At 37.7% G+C, this 23,619-nt stretch overlaps 3 protein-coding genes across 3 annotated transcripts; 2 read left to right on the top strand and 1 right to left on the bottom strand.

The window, feature by feature from the left end:
* Window positions 1–251: 251 nt before the first annotated feature.
* LOC101311349 lies at window positions 252–4,038 on the top strand. Its single transcript, XM_004291410.1, has 6 exons — window positions 252–439; window positions 602–721; window positions 2,332–2,575; window positions 3,278–3,365; window positions 3,617–3,683; window positions 3,789–4,038. The coding sequence occupies exons 2-6, from the start codon at window positions 713–715 to the stop codon at window positions 3,840–3,842; spliced, it is 462 nt and encodes a 153-aa protein (XP_004291458.1). The 5' UTR covers window positions 252–439; window positions 602–712; the 3' UTR covers window positions 3,843–4,038.
* Window positions 4,039–9,517: 5,479 nt separating this feature from the next.
* LOC101311068 (EIN3-binding F-box protein 1-like) lies at window positions 9,518–13,053 on the top strand. The gene is made up of 2 exons (XM_004291409.1): window positions 9,518–9,750; window positions 10,386–13,053. Exons 1-2 carry the CDS (start codon window positions 9,726–9,728, stop codon window positions 12,296–12,298), a joined length of 1,938 nt encoding a protein of 645 aa, XP_004291457.1. The 5' UTR covers window positions 9,518–9,725; the 3' UTR covers window positions 12,299–13,053.
* Window positions 13,054–14,454: 1,401 nt separating this feature from the next.
* On the bottom strand, window positions 14,455–18,747 carry LOC101310775. Its single transcript, XM_004291408.1, has 9 exons — window positions 18,415–18,747; window positions 17,555–17,822; window positions 17,212–17,457; window positions 17,039–17,082; window positions 16,780–16,848; window positions 16,568–16,664; window positions 16,389–16,460; window positions 16,202–16,312; window positions 14,455–15,398 (listed from the first exon to the last, which is right to left on the bottom strand). Exons 2-9 carry the CDS (start codon window positions 17,807–17,809, stop codon window positions 14,880–14,882), a joined length of 1,413 nt encoding a protein of 470 aa, XP_004291456.1. The 5' UTR covers window positions 17,810–17,822; window positions 18,415–18,747; the 3' UTR covers window positions 14,455–14,879.
* Between the last annotated feature and the right edge of the window lie 4,872 nt (window positions 18,748–23,619).

Genomic DNA, 23,619 nt, shown 5'->3' with positions numbered 1-23,619 from the left:
AAAGTTAGAACCATTGCATCCTTAAACTAAACTAAAACAGAACTGATTGTAACTTGTAACCTGCCACAACCAAAGAAAAATGTAAAGCCAAAGGAACCGATATCTAGGGATCACAGAAGTAGTTACAAGTTACAACCTTTGTTTGGTAAAAAAGTATAAAAGATAAAAGATAAAAATAATTATTAAAAAAAAGTTACAACCTTTGGTTCTGTCACCCTCCTCTTAATAAAGCAATACCACCTGAAATCACAGAACACAGAAAGTAAAACAGAAAAACAAGAAATAAAAAGGGCGAGGGGAAACAGCTCAAGAAGAAGAAGCACGACAGTAAAGGGTGCCCCTTTGGTTGAATCAGAAGCCAACTAAAAGGGCCAAACCCAACTGTTGTTTCATGAAGGAGAGCAGAACCCAATTTCAATCCAATCATGGCATCTTTCAGGTCCATCATTGTTTTTATTATAAGCAAAAACCCTTGGAAATGCAAATTGGTTTTTTTTAATTAAGTGGCAGTAATTAATTTTATTGGTAATTGCTTATGAATTTGGCTGAATTTGTTTGACTGATCTGTTGCCAGCTCCAATTGAATGAATCTGTTTTGCAGGATTGTGAGTTGTGTCTCTCTCCTTCTTGGATTTAAAGTTTTGGAGGAGGCTGGCCACGTTTAGATGCAAAGCTTTAGTTACATTCCATCTTGGGTCTCTGCCATTTTCACATGCATGGGGTGAGTTTGAGGTTTTTACTGTTTTCTTTTCTTATTCCTTGATCTTTATGTTTTCATCATTTTCTGGTCCTATTTGTTTCCTGAGAAAGCTGAGGAAAATGGAGAAGGAAAAAGTTGAAAGCTTGGTTTGTTGTTGTGAAATTTCTGTTTGTATGTTTATAATAGCAATGAGAGGGAAAAGAGTGGGACTATTACATCTGGAAATGATATTTGCTCTTTGCTGAGATTCTTGAGCGCTAATTCGGCTTACTTATATTTGGCGTAAAACAATTGATCTTGCTGTTTCTAGGAATGGTGACATCACTGAAAACAAAGATACAAAAGTGTAATGTTTCTTTTGTTTTTTCCCCTGGCTTTCTGGATAACCTGACCAAACGGAAGATTTAAGGCTTTCTTCTGTAGCTGAAGCTTTGTTCCTTTAACTTTGTTTTAGGAATCTTTGTACTTGAACTTGCTTGTCCGTTAAGCGAGCTTGAGAGTGAGTGAATAAGGATACATGGCCATTCTTTGCTTCGAGTCTTAGGCATTTGGCATTCTAATAAGGGTATTCCCTTTGCATGGAATTCTGGGGGAATTATGTATTCTAGGTGTTGTTTGTTGTCCCAGACAGAGAGATGTTTTGGGAAGAAATCTTGCTCTTCATTTTTTGCATTCTCTGGAACTTGTTTTCGAGCTCTTGTGGTTCTACTTATGGAGAAGTTCAAAACTAAATGCAAGGCACTTTTCAGTGTAAGGGGGAAAGGAATTCTTTCTATTTGCTACCAGAAATAATTAGCTCCAAGGAATGGCATGCCTTCCTTATAATAGATATTTTTCAAAATTACTGTGGCTGTGTGGCCTTAGATTGGGTGGTGTGAATATGAGTAGTTGTGTTCTTTTCTTGGGGTTAAATTGAATCCTAGGTGTGTTTGCTCAATATGTGACTTTGGTACCAAAAAATCTTTCTCCAGGATGGTTTTCTAATTTAGCAAAGTTTTCCTGGAGTACTGCTAATTTCTCTTTAGTATATTTTACCTGTGTTTGTGTCTACCAACTTATCTGTATTCTTCTCAAAGAGAAGAACCTGTCCATATTCATGCATCAAGTGTATATTCAGTACGGTTAGTTGTGGATTCTCATAGGATCATGCACTCAACAATTGCTCCGTGTGTTTAAATTAAATATCTATGTTCATGCATACTATGGTTTGTCTTTGAGACTTTGACAGCTATTGAAACTCATAGATTGCATGCTTCTTAGCTTACAACTTTTTTTGGTGATATGTTGCTATCTGTTCACCTAAACAAGGAAAATTTGTATTATAGTTAACTCCTGGCATATAGTATTTTCATCTTATAGAATCTTAAGAAAATTTATGGCCATCTTTTTACTCTTTTCTTATATTTTCTTCCTTTCTTGGAAAAGGGTATTCATTCTTCAAATGAAACTGTTTATGCAAATATATGCACTCAATTTGTCTTAGTTTACATTTATAGCACATATGCCAACTTTGGTTGTTTCTTTCTTTTTTATTTTTCTACAGTCTGTCATAACATTTCTGGATCCCTGAATGTAACCGAGTTAGGTGGCACTAATCATTTTCATGGTTACTTAAAACTAATTTGTAACAGAGCAGAGGTTGTCTTGGAAGCTGTAGCCAACCCAGATTTACTGTGGTAGATGAGCCATCAAACAGACTGAGAATTCAAGGTCAACCATTGAGGAAAAACAGCATATCAGAGGATTTCTGGAGCACTAGCACTATTGATATGGATAACAGTGCGATTCTGTCTCAGATAAGCATCACTTCAAACAACCCCCTTGACGCCCATGGTGCGAGCAGCACAAGCAATACTTCTGAATTTGTAAATCACGGTATATATCTAATAAACCCGTATATATGCATATGTGTTTTTGGGGCTCTATCTCTCTGTGTTTTTTCTTATTTCTTCTTTTTGAAAAGAGGGAGTGAGGGTTATCACTCATTGGAACTATTATTTGTGTTGTTTATATGGCATCCTTGAGACCTTGATGTTGTTAAGTCTGACCCACAAAATACTAGTTTTTTTCCATGTGAAAAATGGTCCAATGAAGCTTGGGGCTAGATGATTCTGATACACGTATTCTGGTAACTGACTGTCATAGAAAGAGCTCCCTTGGCCTATGTGGTTCAGTGTATTATATATTCGAAAGTAGAAGGTGCTCAGTAATGCGGATAACATAGAACTGGAAGTAACTATTATAGGAATTCATAACTGGTACATAGTGCCTATGCATGTTTTGATTTCTATGTTTAAAGAATAATGGAAAACAATGGTGATGGTCAAGAATGCTTACCTCTCACGACACTTTTTTTCTTTTCAGCTGGTTGTTTTTAGTCATTTTTCATACGTTATTTGTCCGCCTATCAATGTATAATCTTTTTGGAAGTGAAAGTGATCGATGATAATTTATGATGATCTTTTGAAAATTGGTGGCTTAGCCTCTGTGAAGACTTATTATTGTTTCTGTGAAACCTTTATTTCAAACTCATGTACTAAACTAAAAATTTTGACAATTAAAATTTCAATGATACAGGTCTCTTACTGTGGAACCAGACAAGACAGCAGTGGGTTGGAAATAAAAAGTCTCAACCCCGGACACAACTTCGAGAACCTACAATAAGGTGATTATTTCTTTATTCCCTTCAATAGTAGTGGTACTCGTAGTAGAGGCATACTGTAAAAGCAGCATTTTCCTTTTACATGTTGCATATTCATTAGATCATCTCGCATTTGCCAATGTTTGAGTATTTCAATATACAATTCCTACTCCTAGTTTGTAAAAGTAGGCATTACATTTCTAATTTTTGCTTGATTCTTGCTATGCTGCATACATAAGTGCATAGTACAAATGATCCAATGATTGTGTTTGTAGTTGGAATGCAACTTATGATAGCTTACTGAGTACCAACAAGCGTTTTCAGCGGCCAATCCCTCTTCCTGTAAGTTGGTGACTCGGCTCCAAATTGTCTCACCTATCTTATTCTGCTTCCTTCTGCAAGCTGTGTGATTCTTTCTAACTCGTTCTCAAAATTTGAAAATGACAGGAAATGATCGACTTTCTTGTTGATATATGGGAGCAAGAAGGTTTGTATGATTGATTGAGCCATCAAAGTCTGAACAGCTTTCTTTTCTGTTTCTCTGTAATTTATAGAAGTCTGTCATTGCTAGATATTGATTGCTAATTAGAACACTTCTAAGCAATTGTTTGTACAGCCTGTTCACCACCCTTTAATAACTACTTGCTTGATGGGTTGCATTTTGGCAAAGTAACCCAGAAACCACACTTAGCCAAGTAAAAATGGCCAACTTTTTGAACGAAGTTGGAAGGTGGTTAAACTTGGAATTCAGAAAGAACAAATAATAAAATTAAGGGTCTGAAATATTTACTTGGGACAAAATTGCTATCAAATTTCTCCAAGGAAAACTAAAATCCATCAAAATACATAGAGCAGCCAGGATCCATGAACCAAATCTCTCATGAGATTCTTTCGACCATAAAAAAAGAATATCATGAGAGATTCTGATGTTTCTGCACCTAATCTGAAATCTGATATTTTGTGCAAGCATGATTATAATGGCCAACTGAATTGACATTGATCATCTCGTCATTCTCCATCCACAGAACAATAGCTATGTGCTCTCTTTGTGGCATCACTTCACACCCTTCTGATCTTGTCACAAAGACAATCCTTCTCTCATTCATTACCTCCACAATATCAACAATACGCTAGCATAACGATCCTTTGAACTGAAATATGTGAACTGCACCGTGCGTAAAAATTCCTTATATTTCAAAAAAAAAATCGACCCGAATAAGTTCGAACCTACAACCAGTCAATTAACAGCCGACCTCTGGCCAAAAACAGTGCTCTGCTCAGAAGTCAAAACAAGGCAGTGGGCAAAGTCCTGGCTGCTCTATCTGAACTGCTCCAGACGTTGTGTAAATCATAGTATATACTAAAAGTAGCGAGTAAGAAGTTTCTTGAATGGGAATGGACCTTACAAGTAAGTCATACAAGTTTGGAATGTGTTCTTCATGAATCTTTCATGTTTCACGTTTAGTCCTCCTTTGAACAAATAATTGAGGTTAAGAAGTGTGAAAACTAAAGAGTCAAAGACCTTCCCCCCTTGGTTCATCTATACCATTGTATTTGACAATTAAAATAAAAACACTAGGTTTTGTCCCACCTATTGCAACATTGAAAGTGGGAGTGGGCCAGCGTCTTTTGAACTTTTTAATTACATAGGCCAGCCCAATAATTCAAGTCCTTTTTAAATGTCTTGGGCCATGATAATTTTAATGGCAAAGAAAAGACATGCAGAAGCATAAGCACCATCGGATGATGTTTACAAAAATGTTCTTGTCACATGACATCTTATACTATGCTTCAAGATCTAAAGTAGGTTGTGTACATCTTAATTCTACTTCTATATTTCCTAAGTTGAATGACAAACGTTAAGTGCAAGGGCGGCAAAAGGGCGGCAAATTTTTCTGGTGGGTCATGAATCATGATTGAACTTACTTATATCGTGTCGATTATATTAACTAATAAATCATATCAAAAAATGAGATTAATATATAGCTTATGTTAAGTGAGATTAATTAGCTGGAAAAAATATTCCATAGAATCCGCAAGACCCCGAAATCCCTAGTCCATGGAAACCAATATATTCTCTCATGGAAATAAGAGAGCCAATGAATTGAACCAGAGTGGTTGCATGCTTGGCTTCGTTGGCTGTTGATGATGACGACGATCCGCGTCGAACTTCATTGTTTGTATAATTCAAGTTGCTAGATTTAGCTGCTTAATTATATCCTTAATACGCAATTGGGTTTAAACAATTAGGGATTAGGCAGCTGGAGGAATGTTAAATTAGTTTAATCTTCCACGATTTAGGTTCAAAGCACCAGATTAGTCAAATCTATACAGAAAAATCTGAAATGATCATTATTGTTATTATAAAACTTGCAAAGAAAACAATTTCTGGGAAATGGCAAGTGGGTCAAAAAGAAGAATCATCCTGTGAGGAAATGTAAGAATCAATGAACCTGGGAATGGTACAGATTGGTGTACAATGTATTTGGGGGGCTCTGGAGTAGAATTTTAATTAAAATTGAGACAATTATTAATTTTGCTTAATTACTCTAATTGTTTAACGTAAGTACTAAGTAGTGTTACTAATTATAAGAATTAATGACTGGTGGCACCGACTACTGGATCAACTATAGCTTTAGCTTAATTGACGCGCAATTATGTAGTTAATCCTTGTGTATTACGTTAATTTGGAGATCTGGATCTGCGGGGAAAGCTAGGGATCCTTGTCTAAGAGGGTGATCTAATAATCTATCATTATATATATATTAGTAATTGGATTCTGGGAAGTTTTGATTAGGTTTTCAATTGTGAGATCTTCGCTAGATGCTATGTTCAAATCAATGTTGATTTCTTGAGGTTTTTTCTATTTGTTTTGCAGATCGAAACCATTTTTACATCTATTTTTACATCTTCAGAAGATGGAAAGCATTTCTATTTTTACATCTTTTTTTTATTAATCTATCGTTACTGCATAATATACGTACGTAATGTAAAGAAATCGAACTGACAATCTGAAATAATTTGATTACTGTAATCTTCGTTCTAACTTATTAGAACCGTTCGAAATAAAGTTACTAAATGAAAGAAACGTTATTACCTTAAATAGCATTGATCATAACAAAAACGTTATTTGTTATTACATACATGAATATAAGGTGACTGTCCGAAGCAAGCGAACTGGTAATAGGCATAATTGTCAATTTGCTACCTTAACTTTCACATTAGTGTCAATTTGTTACCCTAGCTTTCATTTCAGTCAATTTGCTACCCTAGCTTTTCTAAATGAAAGAAACGTTATTACCTTAAATAACATTGATCATAACAAAAACGTTATTTGTTATTACATACATGAATACAAGGTGACTGTCCAAAGCAAGCAAACTGGTAATAGGCATAATTGTCAATTTGTTACCTTAACTTTCACATTAGTGTCAATTTGTTATCCTAGCTTTCATTTCAATCAATTTGCTACCCTAGCTTTTCTAAAGAAGTCAATTTGCTACCCTTCCATCAAATTTGCTACTTTAGAGTTTCAAGATTAACCAATTTACTTATCGAAATTTCAATATTGACCAACTTTAAGCTTCGAATTTCATAATTATTTCATATTTGGATGAAGAAATGAATAAATTAAAATGACAAAAAGGTAGCAAATTGGCTAATTTTAAAACTTAAGGTAACAAATCGGTATAAATAATACCTAAAATAGCAAATTGACGTCGAGATGAAAGCTAGGGTAACAATTTGACTAAAAAACCCTATTAATATTAACTGTCGACCGTGCGGGTGGTGCTGTCATTGTCATATGAACCCTGATTGAAACCCTAATAAGAATGGAAGAGAGTGGCGGATTCATAAAGCAGTGGGTAGGTTAATTATACGTACTGGCCCCGAAAGGCCAATGAAGTCGTGGCTGGCTCCGCAATGCTTATTATTGATCGACGTCGATCATATATGAAACCAGACACACACCCAGCTAGTATAGTAGTCCCCTTGTGGCTGCGGATCGATAGCTCTGTCATCAATTCAATAATAGGGCATGGATTCCAAATGCAACTACGTACTACAGCTGGAAATCTTCCACCAGTCGATCATATGAATTTGGAAATAGCTCAACTTGGTGCTGAAGTTAGAGAGTTTAAAAGATGGCGATAAACACCTGTGAAGGGACATATATGATCGATGAGCATTTGAATCATCAATTGTTCAGTTCGATGCGTAGAGCCGGTAAACGAAACATGCATGTCCTTTTCAGTCCAATTTGCAATGATCATACAACAGATTTAGGTTCATTGCTTCCATGCTACCATACAAAGAGCCATAATATATCGGTTGAATCACTTGAATCTGCTTGTGGTCATCATTTCTCAAAATTTATATTCTATTTAGCAAAACATAACATGTCATTTAAACAATATTTATTCAAAAATTTAGCTCCAAGCAATATTTAACATCTATTTTTCTATTTTTAAGATGCAATTACCGATAAGTGTAAAACATAACAAAAAATAGTCTTAACTCTCACCTACAATTCTCCATGAACTTTCGTTAACATATAGACAATTATTGTGAGAATTCCACGATAGTGTGTTGCGAATTGATGTTTACAAATGATAGTTTTCAAAACCATCACAAATGAAACAAGGCCTAGCTATACTGGAGCGCTCATTAGTATGCTGCAAAGAAGACCACGATTTAACGTACACCCCAGCTAAACTCTAAATCGACTCAGAGTACACTAAGAAAATTATGGTCTATTACACTAATTATTTCACATATTCAACTAATAACTAAATAAAAATTATTAATATTAAAATCGAATAAGCAATCTGGCGGTTTTCAATGTGCCAAGTTGCGGACCGTGCCAGGACTTTGAACCATTTATCCTAGCCCGCCTCATGCCCAATGAGCAGACCGAGATGAGGATTTTGGCAGGTCGGGTCGGGCTGGACTTGTGCACAGTAGGTTGTGCGCGCAGGCGCCCATGACCTAAATGATAACCCTTAAGACACATTTACTTTATACACCATATTCACTATTAATTTTGCTTGTCACACATTCTATCTGAATCGTAAACCTGGATACATGCATTGTTTGGTGTCACCAAACAGCCTATTGATGTCGCTAAACACATTTACTTTATACATCATATTCATTATCAAATTTGTTAGTTAAACATTTCATCTAAATCGTTGATATAGATAATTAGATACATGCATTGTACAGTAACACTAAACCACCTATTGATATTGTTAGAAACATTTACTTTATACATCAAATTTACTCCTAATTTTGTTCGTCAAACATTCCATCTAAACCGTAAACCTGGATCCACACATCAAATTCGCATTCAATTAGTTTATCAAATTCAATTTCGACCGCAAAAATTAATTCACGCATTGTTCATACTCACCAAACACCCTCTTAAATGGCGCTAGATACACCAAACGCCTTACCATCTTAGCACCCAATTTTGTTCGTCGGATATTCAATCTCGACCGCACAACCTAGATTCACGCATTGTTCAGCCTCATCGCACACCCTCTTAAATGACGCTGGATACACCAAACGCCTTACCATCTCAGCACCCAATTTTGTTCATCGAATATTCAATCTCGACCGTATAACCTAGATTCACGCACTGTTCAGCCTCACCGCATATCCTCTTAAATGACGCTGGATACACCAAACGTCTTACCATTTCAGCACTCTCGCTGGTCGCTATAAAACCGCAGTTCATAACCGATTATCAAGCACAACAGAGCGAGTGCATCCCAATCAAAACCCGAGCGAGATTTATCGAAAGAGAGAAAACCAAACAACACAAACAAAAAGAGTTCTCAAAGGTCTTAACCAGCAAACAAGAGAGAAAACAAGGGTTGGTTTTACAATTTCCCACCGTTAACCTAGTTAGGGAGGAGGCAGACCTAGGCATCATCCAAACAAGCCTTACCAGTGAAGCAAATACCAAAAACGAAAACCCAAAACCAAAGAAAAAAATTGAGTGGTGGGTATTGGGGAGAAGGAATATAACAAAGAACCCACTAGGTAGCCTAAATGCATTGCACCTGAGGGCTATCCTTGCGTGTATTGTCGCATACCGAAACACCCATTGACAATAAAACTCTCACACAACCCATCTCTCGCCTTTCATTTCTCTCCTCTCGCCTTCTTCTTCTTCTTCTTCCTCTCTCAGTTTTCCCTTTGTTCTTTTTGCCCTATTTCATAGGGTTCCCATGTTCTTGTAGCTCCAATCCGTTTCATGCATATCTGCCTCTTTGCTTTATTCATCGTCGTCGTCGTCGTTGCAATCGTTTCTGGGTCGATCTTGTTCGGAGTAAAGCCTTGCCTTTTTTGCCTCCCGAGGTTGTTTGAGGTGTACCCATGTCTAAGCTCTTCGGATTCGCTGGTAAAGTCTCGAGCTTTTTCTGTTGTATGCTTTAAATTTCGTGTTTTTGGAGCGTTACATATTGAATTTGTGATATGTGGGATGTTGAGCTGGTGTTTGTTGTAGATCATTACATCAAGTTTTGATTTTGAGATGATGTTGCTAGATTGATTAGCTGAGTTGTTGGTTTTTGTGAATTATTTTGATGCATGTTTAGTTTAGTGTATCTGTTAAAATATTTTGATGGTTGATGTAAAATTTATAGGAATTATACATACCTGCTTAGGTAAAATAGTTTTAGATACTTGGAGATCGGATGAGACCTGTGGTTCTTAGGGTAGGCTTTTTCATTTTTTAAATCAAGTTAATGCATTCTTTGGTTTGGATGGTGATAAATTAGCTGGCCGTGGATCTGATATCGTAACATGGGTTGTTTGTGATCAGTCATCCATTAATATAGCCATGGAAAAGAGATAATCAGTTTAGATCTTAGATCTTGATTGATATCTAGTTTCGTTTGTATTTTGTTGAATTCATGTAGTGTTTTTTCACTTTTCACAGATATATGTCGGGTTGGATCTATATTAGTTTAGTTTGTTTCAACTTATGATCTGGTTTATTGAGGCTGATTGAGTTTCTGTGCTTTTGGCTAACAGGTAGTGATGATTTTTGCCCGGGGGGCTCAATATATGAAAATCCCAAAGAAGCAGGCCGCTTTTTGTCTCTTGGTCGGCGTGTGGATCTCTACTATCCTCCGAGCAAGAGGTCTCGCAACAGTGCTCCATTTGTTTTCAATCAAGAGAGTTTTGAGCAGAACAAGCAGGTGTCTATCGATGTTCTACCGGAAGAATGTCTCTTTGAGATCTTTAAACGCTTACCTGGAGGTGAGGAGAGGAGTGCATGTGCCTGCGTTTCCAAGAAGTGGCTTTCTCTTTTGAGCAATATCCACAGGGATGAGTTCTGTAACAAGAACACGAACCTATCTGTAAAGTCTCAGGATGAGACTACTGAAGACCAGGAGATTGAGAGTTGTGGATATCTTTCCAGGAGCTTGGAAGGCAAGAAGGCAACAGATGTTAGACTTGCTGCCATCGCCGTTGGAACTGCCAGTCGAGGAGGACTGGGCAAGCTTATGATCCGTGGAAGCAATTCTGCCCGTCCCGTGACAAACCTTGGCCTCAAGGCGATTTCCCATGGCTGTCCTTCACTAAGGGTTCTATCTATGTGGAACGTGTCCTCAGTCGGGGATGAAGGCTTGTGCGAGATTGCAAAAAGGTGTCATCTTTTAGAGAAGCTTGACCTCTCCCAGTGTCCTGCAATATCTGATAAGGGTTTGGCTGCTATTGCAAGGAGCTGTCCCAATTTGACCGACTTGGCACTTGAGTCTTGTTCTAACATTGGGAATGAAGGTCTCCAAGCTATTGGAAAGTGCTGCCCCAAGCTGAAATCTGTTTCAATCAAAAATTGCCCTCTTGTTGGGGATCAGGGAATTGCCAGTTTGGTATCTTCTGCCTCTGATGTCCTGGAAAAGGTGAAGCTTCAGGCATTGACCATAACTGATGTGTGTCTTGCTGTTATTGGATGCTATGGCAAGGCTGTTACCGATCTTGTCCTCACCAATCTCCCCAATGTGTGCGAGAGGGGATTCTGGGTCATGGGCAACGGTCATGGGCTGCAGAAGTTGAAGTCCCTTGCTGTTACATCCTGTCAAGGTGCAACAGACACTGGACTTGAAGCAGTAGCAAAAGGTTGCCCAAATTTGAAACAGTTCTGCCTGCGCAAGTGTCTATACCTATCTGACAGTGGGCTGGTATCTTTCTGCAAAGCAGCTGGATCTCTTGAGAGCCTTCATTTGGAGGAGTGCCACAGGATCACCCAATATGGATTTTTTGGTGCTCTTTCAAACAGTGGTGCTAAGTTGAAGGCTCTAGCTTTTGTTTACTGCCTGGGACTTAAAGACCTGAACTTGGGATTGCCTGTCGTGTCTCCATGCGAATCTCTTCGCTCACTGTCCATCCGTAACTGCCCTGGGTTTGGAAATTCCGGGATGGCGGTGTTGGGTCAACTCTGCCCTCAACTGCAGCATGTCGACTTCAGTGGGCTTGAAGGAATTACCGATGCTGGATTTCTCAAACTGCTTAAGAGCACTGAGGCTGGCCTGGTAAAGGTTAATCTTAGTGGTTGTGTGAATCTGACTGACAAAGCGGTGTCTGTAATGGCTGAGCTTCATGGTTGGACTTTGGAAAAGGTGAATCTTGAAGGCTGTAGAATGATCAGCGATTCAGGCTTGGTAGCAATTGGAGAGAACTGCCCATTGCTTAGTGATCTTGATATCTCAAGGTGTGCAATCACTGATTTTGGAATTGCATCTCTGGCCCTTGCAGGCCAGCTAAATCTTCAGATCCTCTCTGTGTCAGGCTGCTCTTGTGTATCAGACAAGAGTTTGCCTGCCTTGGTAAAAATGGGCGAGACACTTCTAGGTTTGAATCTTCAGCAATGTAATGCCATCAGCAGCAGCACTGTTGACCGTCTTGTGGAGCAGCTATGGCGTTGTGATATCCTTTCCTAGACTCAAGATTTGCCTGCCAGAATTTAGTCAGCTTTTCAAGTATCTGCAGCTTGCGTAGTTTTTGGGTCCATCAGCTATATGGGTCTTTAGAGTGTCCTGGTTGCCTTTTTCCAGGGAGAATGGCCATATACTCCTTTTTTGCAGGTTTCCTATCATCGGAGATCTGTTCCCAGAGTTTTGGCTATTGGCAAAGGGGCTGTCCCTTCCCTTGTCATTTATATCCCTGAGCGTACTGCTACCGGGCTCTTGATCTAGGCTATCTTTACCGTTTCCAGTAGTCCTGGTTTTGTAGTGCTAGGTGTAGGAGGAGCCCATCTTTTTGCTTGGTTGTTGTCTAATGCTCAGACCAAGCACTTTTAGGCTTCCTATATCTAGTTCTAAGTCTGTCATTTGTCATTTTACCAAGTCGGTCACGTTTTTTCTTAAACTTGCATTCCGGACGTGATGGTTGGGTCTTTGTTTACCTCAGAGGGTGGATCAGAGTTCAGTAGTCATCCAGAGTCTTCTAAACAGTTGCTTTTCGTGGTCCAAGTTTGTGAAGCCTTGTTTTTGGGGGTTTTGGCCTTGGCAGCAGTATGTCTGCCTTGACGATCCTTTTCCTTTCCGGGAGGATTGTTTTTTTACCAAACCCCTGTTTTTCAGGCTTCATTGTTTTGGACTGTACTCTGCAACTTCTTATGTAATGAACTCTGTATCTCCCCTCTTTGTTGTATGCTTTCTATTATAATAAATAAAATTCTCAGTTGTGCTTTATGATGTCGATCTTCCTTTTCTAAATGCTCTCTATTGTTCTTGTTGTTTTGTGATTATTGATTGTTTGCTTTGGTTGTAAGCAATTCTTTGATAGTTTGGCAGCTGTTCTTCTTATGCGCCAACCTCAGTCCACACCTAATTGTGAAGCTTCCTTGTGATTCATGAATGTGTTTTGTGCATCTGAAAGAAACTTCGTTGGCATTTGCAAATGCTTTGGACATTTCAATACATGATGGCCATGGATTTCACCACGATTGTTAGTCAACTAAGCAGATAGGAAGTTCACTTTCGTGCATGGCCCATGACCAACTTTACTTGATTTTAGCTAATGGATGCCTTCTCATAGTTTACTTGATAATCACTTTCAACAAGATTGTCTATCTTGATGATGGCGCTCTTGATCTAGTTGCGTATATTTGGCTTTGTTATCAAAAGCAGGACTAGTTCATGAATCTTGAAGCTAATGATTAATTTGCTTGCCCTTTTATGATTTAGAGGGTGGGTGTTATCCTCTCCATTACAGGGGTTCCAGTTTTATTTGCTTGGCTTCCATGTTTACTTGACCAACAATCAAGAAAATGAAGGACAGAAGGAGAAGGAGACATATTCATTATTCTGCTTACTTTTTTTTTTTACTAAACGAAATTTCGTTCAATAAACTATAATTATAAAGCAATCACAGCACCCAACAAGGATTGCAACTACAAGCAAATAACTCTAGCTTCAAACTACTTGTCCTCACCCCGAAAAGGAGAAACTCGTTCATTATTCTGCTTACTTCTACAATAATTTATTTATTTATTTTTTATTTTTGAGAAGGTGTCTTATGAATACCTTGGATTTGTTCGAATATCTGGGGTCCTACGAGCTTTCATTTGAATTAAATTGGAAAACTGCTGACGATTTATCTGTCGAGAAATTCAGGGCTCTGTTTAATCTCTGCAATTAACTTGATTGTCAAGAATTCACCAACAAAAGTTTAAAGCAAGGTCTGATAATCAAACTTGAATCAATTACCAGATAATGACCCAACCCATTTCCATCATCCTCATCAACACAAGGCAAGGATGGTCTTTTTGTCTATATCACTGATAGTCTGATATGACTGGTTGTGGTTGAAGAAAGCAGCAGTAGAAAGGGGTCGTTTGGATTGGCCTTACTCGAAAATGACTACGACAATGAGGTTAGCGGTTAGCAAATACCAGCAAGTCACGACACGGTTTCGGAGATGATCACTACTACCTTCAAGCTCTTCATTTTGCATCACATAGGGACCCAGAAAGAAAACTAAAAATAGAACGAACCACAGTTTTCACTTTTCACATATTTCTTTTGAGCTTCAAATGCACAGAACATCAACGTAGAAAAGCAACAATTCAAGGTACGGAAAGCTTAAACATGATGTACAGCACAAAATCAGCCTTGATTGATTCACAATTCCCAATTGTTCAACAACAGAAGAGCTTAAACATGATATACTTCCAAGCACGAACTATCTAGAGGAGGTTTTCAAAATTTTCCAAATACTTCTAATTATCTGGCAACTAATGCATGCTTAAACATATAAATTAGAAAACAACCTGAAAAATAGTTACATACAGTGCTGCAAACTGGAATGTAGCATCCCAGTGACAAAGACCAGCAACCTCTGAAAGCAAGCACACAAAACAACCATGCTGCTGACAACAGACAAGACAGACAAACCATAATCCAAAATTCTTCATGCCTTCTTCGTCTAATGATTCGGGTCTAAATACCTTTCTTATTTTCATAAATGGAGTCTTTTGAGCTTTCTCATCCAGCATCCACCTATGTCCATACTTTTCGCTCAATTCGCCAGCGATATAGGCTCTTGAACCAAGGTGGGATGATGTTCCTCTTCATTAACTGTGTCATCATCTGAATGGCTCTGCTCCTCGCTTATCACAGCCCTTGGAACCGTTTCTGGCTCTTCAGTGTAGGGTTCAGTTATCTCAGCTCTGGGAACCACCTCCTGCTCTTGGATGTGAGGTCCAGCTCCACTTGCTGCACTGGGCAAGGTGGCAGCCTCTTCATTCATTGCATTGATCAAGTTGTTCTTTTCCTCCTTTATTGCCTTGGAAGTAACTTTTCTCACATTCTTCACACCAGATAAAGTAGTGGTCTCAGATGGCAATCTAGGAAGAGACTTTCTTTGAGGCTTCTTTGGAAGCACAGGAGAAGGTCCTTTGGCAGAATTTTGAGGAACTTTCTCACCCAGACTAAGCCTGCCAGATTGACTCTTGGTTGTACTGTTTCCTTCAGAATCTGCTGCAGGTAAGCTCTTCTTGCGGCCGAGCTTGGGAGACTTGGCTCTTGTTGTTGGTAACTGCGCCCATTGCAATATGACATAAAAGCTATATTAGGATTTGCCAAAAATCTCATATCTATGAAAATACAGGCAAAAATAACTGAAGGGTTAATGCTGCTGAATACCAGCCACGGTACTATCATGATGACATTATCTAAAATGCACGAACAAAAGGCTTTAGTAGCACATTATCTAAACGCACGAATATAAATATGACTTAGAAAATCTAAATATGCCCCTTGCATATATCAATCAGTTCAACAAAGACCTAATTTTAATAGCTAGGTATACACTTCTTATAGTTGCTGAGCAAAAGAAAAATACTTCTTATAGTTCGTTACGAAGAATGGGCAACATGTCATAGGACCACCAAATTAGCTGATAAGAAAAATTGTCAACAGTGAAATGCTTTCGAACTCATATATAACAACAATGAGTGTTTCAGTGGACATAACGACTATGATGTATGAAAATAACACTAGCCCAAACAAGGACACGGTTACTGCAGTAACAATGGACAAGTATTAGCTAATGATTAGAGAGCAAAACCTAAATATACACGAGCATTATAAATTCACAAACTAAACCCTTAGAATACACTTTATAAATTCAAAAACTAAACCCTAAGAATACACTAGCATTGTGAATTCACGAACTAAATACCATACAGAGGTTTCTCAAGTAGTTTGTGCATATTCCAATCAGTTATCTGAATGCACATTTAATGTTTGAAATTATTGCCACCAAACCAAGTTTACCAGAGGCTGGGAATCATACAGGAAAATGCCTTATGCACTTACTTCCAAGAGAAAGAGATATACCTTCTTTAGCTCCACCTTAGGAGGTGGAGGCTCCTGATAAAAGCTTGGCATTGGAGTTGCTTTAAAAGTCAGCTTCTTCCTGAGCATCTTGATCTCAGCTTCTAGAGTTTCCTGCAACAGAACGGAAAACTTTCAGAATAAAAGCAGGTTGCCCACACAGGGTAAATGACCTTGGATTGATTATTACCTTAGACTTGGCTTGCAAATTATTCTTCTCCATCTCCTTTGCATGTATCTTTTCCTCAAGTTTGGTGTAGAACTGTGGGCAGTATAATCGTAAGCATTAAATCGTGATGTATGAAACGTTTTTAACAAAAATTATGCTGGAGAGCACTATATAAGAGAACAGAAAGACACAAAACCAACCTCTCTTCTTTTCTCAGCTCTTTCATCACACCTAAAGCTGAAACCATAGTTCGGCAACGTACCCACCCTAGGCGGTTTATCTCCTTCTGTGGGACTTCTAAGATGTGGTTAAGGAAACGTCATTAAATAACATTGTGACCCCATAGACAAAATGATATAGAAAGACCAGCAGAGTACAACGATTACAAATGTTCTCAGATTGATAAGGATACAAAGAAGATTGTGAGTCTCCATCAGCCTTATAAGAGCCTTTGATTAGTGGCTTCAGATCTGTCTTCTCCCTGTAGAAGGAAAATCACATTGAACAATTAGCTTATTGGACAATTCAATATAGTTACCACCAGATAGAAACCTCCACTCGAGGTGGCCACCAAGAACTATGAAGACAGGAAAATGAACCTTAAGAGATATAAAACCATAAAGGCATAAGGAAGCAGAAGAAAATAAACCATAAGCACAAGCACTACTCACACAAGGCCTTCAGTTGATGGTGCCTCAGATTGTTTAGGTTGCTGCTGAATAATATATAGTTAGATAAAATGATCTGAAACTACAAAGTTATCAAAACTGAACAAAGTAGTGGTGGTACCAAGATAGCATAAACTACAAAAGAATAAAAACCAAATATTACTGTTGATACTTACATCGGATAACTGAACCTGCGGGCCATTCGATGATCTACTCTTGTTAGGCTGCTTGGCCCGTGAAATTGGAGCAGCTAAATCATTGGAAACAGTAGCTGTTGCCTCTGCATCATTTCCATCTTTGCTTTTCTTCATTGAAGTTGGCAAGGCGATCTTGGGACTAGGTGGCTTCTCAATCTTACTCTTACCTTGACCCTTCTGCACTTTGAATTGCTTTGACTGAACAGAAACTTTTGGTCCCCTTTCCTGCAACCCAGGAGCACAGGTGGAATTGCAATCAGGCATATTTTTCTATAATTACTAAACGTCTAAAGCACACGAGCCAAAATCCAACACTTCCTACCTTAGCAATTTTCAAACCATTGCTCGAGTTGACTCTGGATTCCTCTTTCACTTCTCCAGCAGACGAGTTGTTAGAGACACCATCATCCGAGTTCACCACATTTTCCATTTTCCCATTTAGTGCAGCAGACTCAGTAAGAGCAGTTTCACTGGCACTCCCATTAATTGCGTCTGGACCAACATTAAGTTGCCCATGATCACCATTTTCAAGCGCGACCTGAAGCCCATAGGCGGCTTCCGAATTGTCCGAATCCATGACACACAGGAAACTACAAACAAAGATAATAAATAGCAAAAGTATAAGCAACAGAAAAAGATAAAACATAAAGAAAAATCTATACGAAACTGTCAACCATAAACGAAAGAGTTACAAAGAAGACTTGAACGAAACATGGAATTAAATTTGCAATTAATTTAGCTTTACTTGCCGGCAACATAAACCCTCTCAGCACAGAATCAAACTAGCACGGAATTCCGAGATAACTTAAATCAAAATCCATCAGAAAGCAACAGAATCAAAACGAATATCCAATTTTTTTTTCTTCACAGAAATACACCAAGATTCAAAATCGAAAACCGAAAAAGACAACAAAATCCACATCAATCAGAAAACAAAAACCACATTTTCCAGTCCGAAAAACCTCTCATTTCACATTGATCTAACCTAAACATGCATCAAACAATCCCTAATAACACTAACCGATCCGTTCTTCACTAATCCAACACTCAAAATCGAAAATCTAACCCTCATTTCAAGCCGAAAGCACTACCAAACCACAAGATTCAACAATTTCATCACATTTTTCTCAAACACCAAATCCAAGTGGCACTACAAACCAGTTCCCCTCACTCTCTACTCACCTCGATAAGCGCACTTTTCCAATCAGAAGTCCATGCCTTGAAGGATCTGAGACTCGCGGCGAGAGACGGTGACGACGGCGGAGGCGGATCGGAGGATCCAACCCGAAAAAGGGCGGATCTTTTCGGATTCAAAAGGCCTGGGCTTTCCTTTTCCCCTGTATTTCTGTTTTCTTTATAAAAAAAAATCTGAAATATTTTGTGGATTTTTGAAATTTGAAACTGCGAGCAAGTATGAATATGAAATGAGGAAAATTTATGAATGCTGGGCTCAGAGAAAGAGAGAGATGAAGGAGGCTCTGTTTTATACGATTGGATTTTAAATCCAGGTCAGGCAGGTCACTGAGGTCACTCTCTCTCTCTCTTACATATATTTGAATCTACGTATTTTTGTACGAAGGAGAATCTACGGTGTTTCAAGCTAGTATTGTACAGACACGGTAGTAAAACCACCACTGCTACTACCGACCATTCCTCACCGTATATTGTGGACTTTCCATTTTTTTCTTCTTGTATTTATCTTCTTTAGTTTTCTTCTAGAATTTGAAGATACGATCGATCAAAGTGGACTAATCGGTCTTTTTTCTTTCTTTCTAAAATTAACAGTATGGCAGATGCGATGTACGATAATTGTTATTGCGTGTGTGCGACGGAAGTTACAGTGTATATAAAGAAAATTAGACCCGGGAAAAAATAACGCGCCCGAATATAATGTGATAGATAACTGTATACTATCTAATTTCAATTTGCTTTTAAAATTTGAAGAAAACAAATCTTTTTTTGGGACCAAAAATGTCGCAGATGCAATGTATGTTCATGAACGAGTCACGTATCTTACCGTCTTGCTAAGGAAGTTATGGTGTAGCCGTGTAGACAAGAGAAAAGAGATACGAGATCGACAACGAATTGCTCACATATAGAAAGTAACATTTAAATATATGACAAACTTTTTAAATTGTTAATAATCGTAAACGATACTTTCAAAGTTTATATTTTAGATATTCACAAAATCTTATGAAAAGTTTAGAGAAATCTCATCCACATTGTGCTGGTGTAACATAAATGAGTACCAACGTACCATCTGTATGGCAATTTTTTAGATACTATGTGTATGGCATTATGGTTCTAAAATGTTCATCTTTAAATAAAATTCACACTATATATGGATGTTTTGAGTTCATTTGTGCATGATGATGTTAAAAGTGGTTTATTTTCATTGAAACGAGAAATGTTTTATCTTTTCTACTTTTCATCCTACAATTGTGACCTTGTGTGTAAGGTGTATGAGTCACTTATCCCTCTCCTTGCTCTTGGGAACAAACAGGCAAAAAACGGATCATTCTCTTTTAAGTTATCGTGAGAACGTAAGTCTTAACTCGTATACAAAATGATTATCTCTGAAAAACATGAGTAAAACTTACAAAAACAAAAACATGAGTAAATTTTTTTCCATGTAATCTCCTATTATCTCTCATTCAGTGAGATTCATCAACAAAAACATGTCATTCTTACTTCCTTTCTCCAAACAAAAGTTGTTTATCAACTTCACTCTTTATGATCATGACCTGAATAAATATTCTTTTGTTCATGAAGGCCGGGAAGAAAAGAAAATTCTAAAGCTGCTACTAGCTTTTATATAGTTTTGTTCAACATGCGATGCAAACAAATTAGAATAGTTCACTTGTAATAAAAACCCTTATCCTAAATCTGGCGCGTCCAAATCGATCAGGAATCTTATAACGTGTCTGAATGAGTTTTGAAACACACAATGCATAACCTTAGCTCCGAATCGGAGCCTCCGATCTTGTCTATTTTAGCTAATTAAGTTCTGATTTGAACATATCAACATATCGAGAAGGATAGCTAGGGAAAGGGAAACATAACAAACCCAGTTTTGATAGACGACTTTCACCTGCCGGGCGACGGGGACAGTCGGCGGAAGCGACGACGGTTTGAGTGAGAGAGTTGGGACGAAGAAGAAGAGGTCGTGACAAACCGACCGATGGAGCTGACTTGTCGGCTGGTTTGTAAAGACCTGCAACCGACACCGTTATTTTCGTGCCACCGTCCGATTCCAACTCAACATTTACTTCAATTCTCTCTTCTTCTCTGTGTGTACGTTTAGATTCAGCTATGAAGGCATGCACATGCAAACGCAGGTTTATAATTAAGCTCCAGTCCAGGTGAGAAGATCCATGTATATATATATATATATGCAAAGATTCTCCAGAAATATGAACGTTTTTCTTGTCGATTTATTTGGATTATTATTTATATATAAACAACGTTCATGTATAGCATATCATGTAGTTTATTGTGTAAAATGGAACAAGTTCGTATCATAGTTTACTGGGTTGATCAGAGAAACTTAGTCTAGCTAGTGTGTTGTAGTTTAGCTTAGCGAAGTCGCACTAAACACGCTCCTGAAATTCTCGAGTTTACAAGTTCTCGTACAAAATACGGGTGTATGTTAAATTTGTCTCTGATTAGTAACCCCGTTGCTTCATTTCTTTTATAAAGCATTCGGGCTGATGAAACTCTGTTTTCATGACTGTGCTTTTAATATACTTAAATCATAGTTTAAGGAACAGAGATTAGATTTAGAAGGTGTTTAGCTAGTGAAAAAGACTGTTGCTTTGCTTAATTATCAGATTAAGTACGTAATTAGCTTTTAAGCCAAGTTTCCCGGAAACCCTGAAAACCCTTATGCAAATTTTATCTGGTATGGACATCCATTATAGTAGAAAGAAGATTTGATGATCCGTTGAAATGTTCAATAGTCGTATCGATAAGCATGTATCATATGCACATAACTTAATACATTTTATTATTTATTTCATCGTCTATTTTAAAATAGATCATAAGTTATCTTCATTTGTCATCATAACTTATTCATCGATTGAAAAATCGTTTGTTCTTGAAAATCATCCATCTAAGATAAAACAACGAAGCATTGTCTGATTTGACTCTAGCTATCATGAAAATTTCAAACGGTTACAAAAACTGTATCTCATTCTAATTCAGAAATCCTCATCCTGTTATTTATATATATGGAGAAGGGTGAGGGACACAAAGAAGCAGAGGTGCGTGGGAGGTGACCTAAGTATGCTCCCTTGTGACTATAACCCTCCAAGACATTCTACATCATTTGCACGTGTACTCTGTGTCCTCCTTTCAAGTCTTAATAAATCCTTATGGCCTCTGCATATATAGAGGTCATCAGTACGTCTCCTTATCTTCCCAATATTGTACATCTAGTGCGAAGTGTTCTTCAGTCAACAAGATCGAACAAGATTTCTTATGGCATCCTCCTCCGGAAACCAGTATCAGAAAGAGAAGCATCTCCTTCTTGAATCCTTTTTTGGCCTCAAAATGATTGTACATGAAAGATCTCTAAGCTTGATATACAATATTGACACTCGACATATTTGTTAACAACAACTTTTAAGAAACGCAACATTGCGAGAGAGATAATTATAACAAGAATCTTTGATAGAATGGATTACTTCACCATAAGTCCATAAATCTGTCTTGGCTACCAAGCAGTTAGATTTTCATCACCCTCTCTATCCTTCTCTTCTAGAGTTGTGTACATACACACTCATTTAACCAAAGAGATTTTTTTTTATATTTATTTTATTTTATCTTTTTTACTTCTACTTTTCTTCGATATCCATTGTTTCGTGTGAGAATTAACAAACTTCTCATCCCTCACATTAAAGAAACTTCCCCATTTTCCATTGGAATGTGACTGAAAAAGACTGAAGCACATATATGCGCTGAAACTTATCATCTATCATAGACAAAACAGAAAGAAAATCTCATGCTGACTTCAACAATACTACTCGACTGAGTCGCCCAGGTGCCGTGGCCCAACTATGTTCTTGTTCTCTATCTCTTTCATTTTCCTCCTTTTACTTTAGAACGATCTGTTGCGTTCTAATTAATCAATCCCAGCAATATATAAATAGGGCCAAAAATAAATATAAACAAAAAGCTGATAGAGATTTAGAGCTTGTACTCACAAGCAAACTATGCTGAAGTCAATCTCCAACTGTTCTTTCTATTTTGCCTGAAAGGGTTTGATCCCCTCCAGGCTTCCAAGAGATCAAGTAGTCAAAAACTATGTTTGCATTATCTGAATGAAATAATAGAACCCTAATAGAGAGACATTAGTGAAAGCCAAGCAAAATAAACCATGTACAAATATAATCATTGTATGCTTTGCTTAAAGATAAGTTGGTTGCAGACATGCATGTTATGAATAATGAATTTAGGGAACCTAATACATGAAATTAAACAAGGTGTTTAAGTAGAGAATTGAAGGATACGGCCATTGTTTCATTATTCTGGTTGGAGATAGAGAATGATACACTGAACTGAACCATTCAAAAATACTACATATACAGATTACACTACAGTATGGAAATCAAGACAATTCAGTGCAGGGACCCTTGAGGACTGTCCTGAAGTGGGTCTTCAACAGGGAAAGTTCTAATACTTGGGAGGGGGACTAACAATGATGCATCATCTTTTTATATATTCTAGCTCTATATGTCTAACATGGTCTGTTGCTTAAATTGTCACTATCAGTTTTGTAAGCTCTTGAGTGCATTCCTAACAGTTTTTGTAATTATTATTTCGTTATTATTCGAAGCCCCTCATGGTATCTACTTATTTAATCGTTAGACTTTCTTGTCTCTTAAAAACTGTAGGGTTCAGCTAGAGGTCCCAATTTCGAGTTTGGGTATAAAAGAAATGTCATTTTTGTTTGCGAAATGGAATTGTGTTCCATCGATTGAAAACAATCATACAACCTCTATCGGTCCAACTTTAATTCTCCTTTTCAAATAAAAATTTCCTATCAATTTTTTCAATCTTATTTTCTTGCCACATGCTGCTCTCTATGATCCCCAGTTCCCGTCCACCATTGCCACAAAGACAACTTAGACAAGAAATGGTCAAATTAGAAAATAAATTGAAGGACATATGTGGGGTTGAAAGCCCTATTGAAGTATTTGAGCATCTAATCCCTCTTTTAGTTATGTATGTATTAATGTATATGTATAATTGTACATTAGCAAGACGTTAATTGATGCTAATCTCATATTTTAAGTAAAGACCACACACTGCTCTTGGTTTAGAGATATTTGGCATCTTATAAGTTTTGTTTATCAATCTGAACCACACTTTAGAACCAAAGCCCGT

Source organism: Fragaria vesca, linkage group LG2 (genome assembly GCF_000184155.1).
Source record: "Fragaria vesca subsp. vesca linkage group LG2, FraVesHawaii_1.0, whole genome shotgun sequence".
In the NCBI taxonomy this organism is placed as follows: Eukaryota; Viridiplantae; Streptophyta; class Magnoliopsida; order Rosales; family Rosaceae; genus Fragaria; species Fragaria vesca.
Note: the sequence above shows the minus strand (reverse complement) of the source record. Positions and strands in the feature narration are given on the sequence as shown.

Excerpts from the sequence above, each read along its gene's own strand:
- LOC101311349 (XM_004291410.1), top strand. Across the intron at positions 3,366-3,616 it reads CTTCGAGAACCTACAATAAG|TTGGAATGCAACTTATGATA; the intron begins GTGATTATTTCT and ends TTGTGTTTGTAG. Across the intron at positions 3,684-3,788 it reads AGCGGCCAATCCCTCTTCCT|GAAATGATCGACTTTCTTGT; the intron begins GTAAGTTGGTGA and ends TGAAAATGACAG.
- LOC101311068 (XM_004291409.1), top strand. The coding sequence starts at position 9,726 with ATGTCTAAGCTCTTCGGATTCGCTG. Across the intron at positions 9,751-10,385 it reads TAAGCTCTTCGGATTCGCTG|GTAGTGATGATTTTTGCCCG; the intron begins GTAAAGTCTCGA and ends TTTGGCTAACAG.
- LOC101310775 (XM_004291408.1), bottom strand. The coding sequence starts at position 17,809 with ATGGATTCGGACAATTCGGAAGCCGCCTATGGGCTTCAGGTCGCGCTT. Across the intron at positions 17,083-17,211 it reads CGCAGGTTCAGTTATCCGAT|CAGCAACCTAAACAATCTGA; the intron begins GTAAGTATCAAC and ends TATATTATTCAG. Across the intron at positions 16,313-16,388 it reads ATTTGCAAGCCAAGTCTAAG|GAAACTCTAGAAGCTGAGAT; the intron begins GTAATAATCAAT and ends GTTCTGTTGCAG.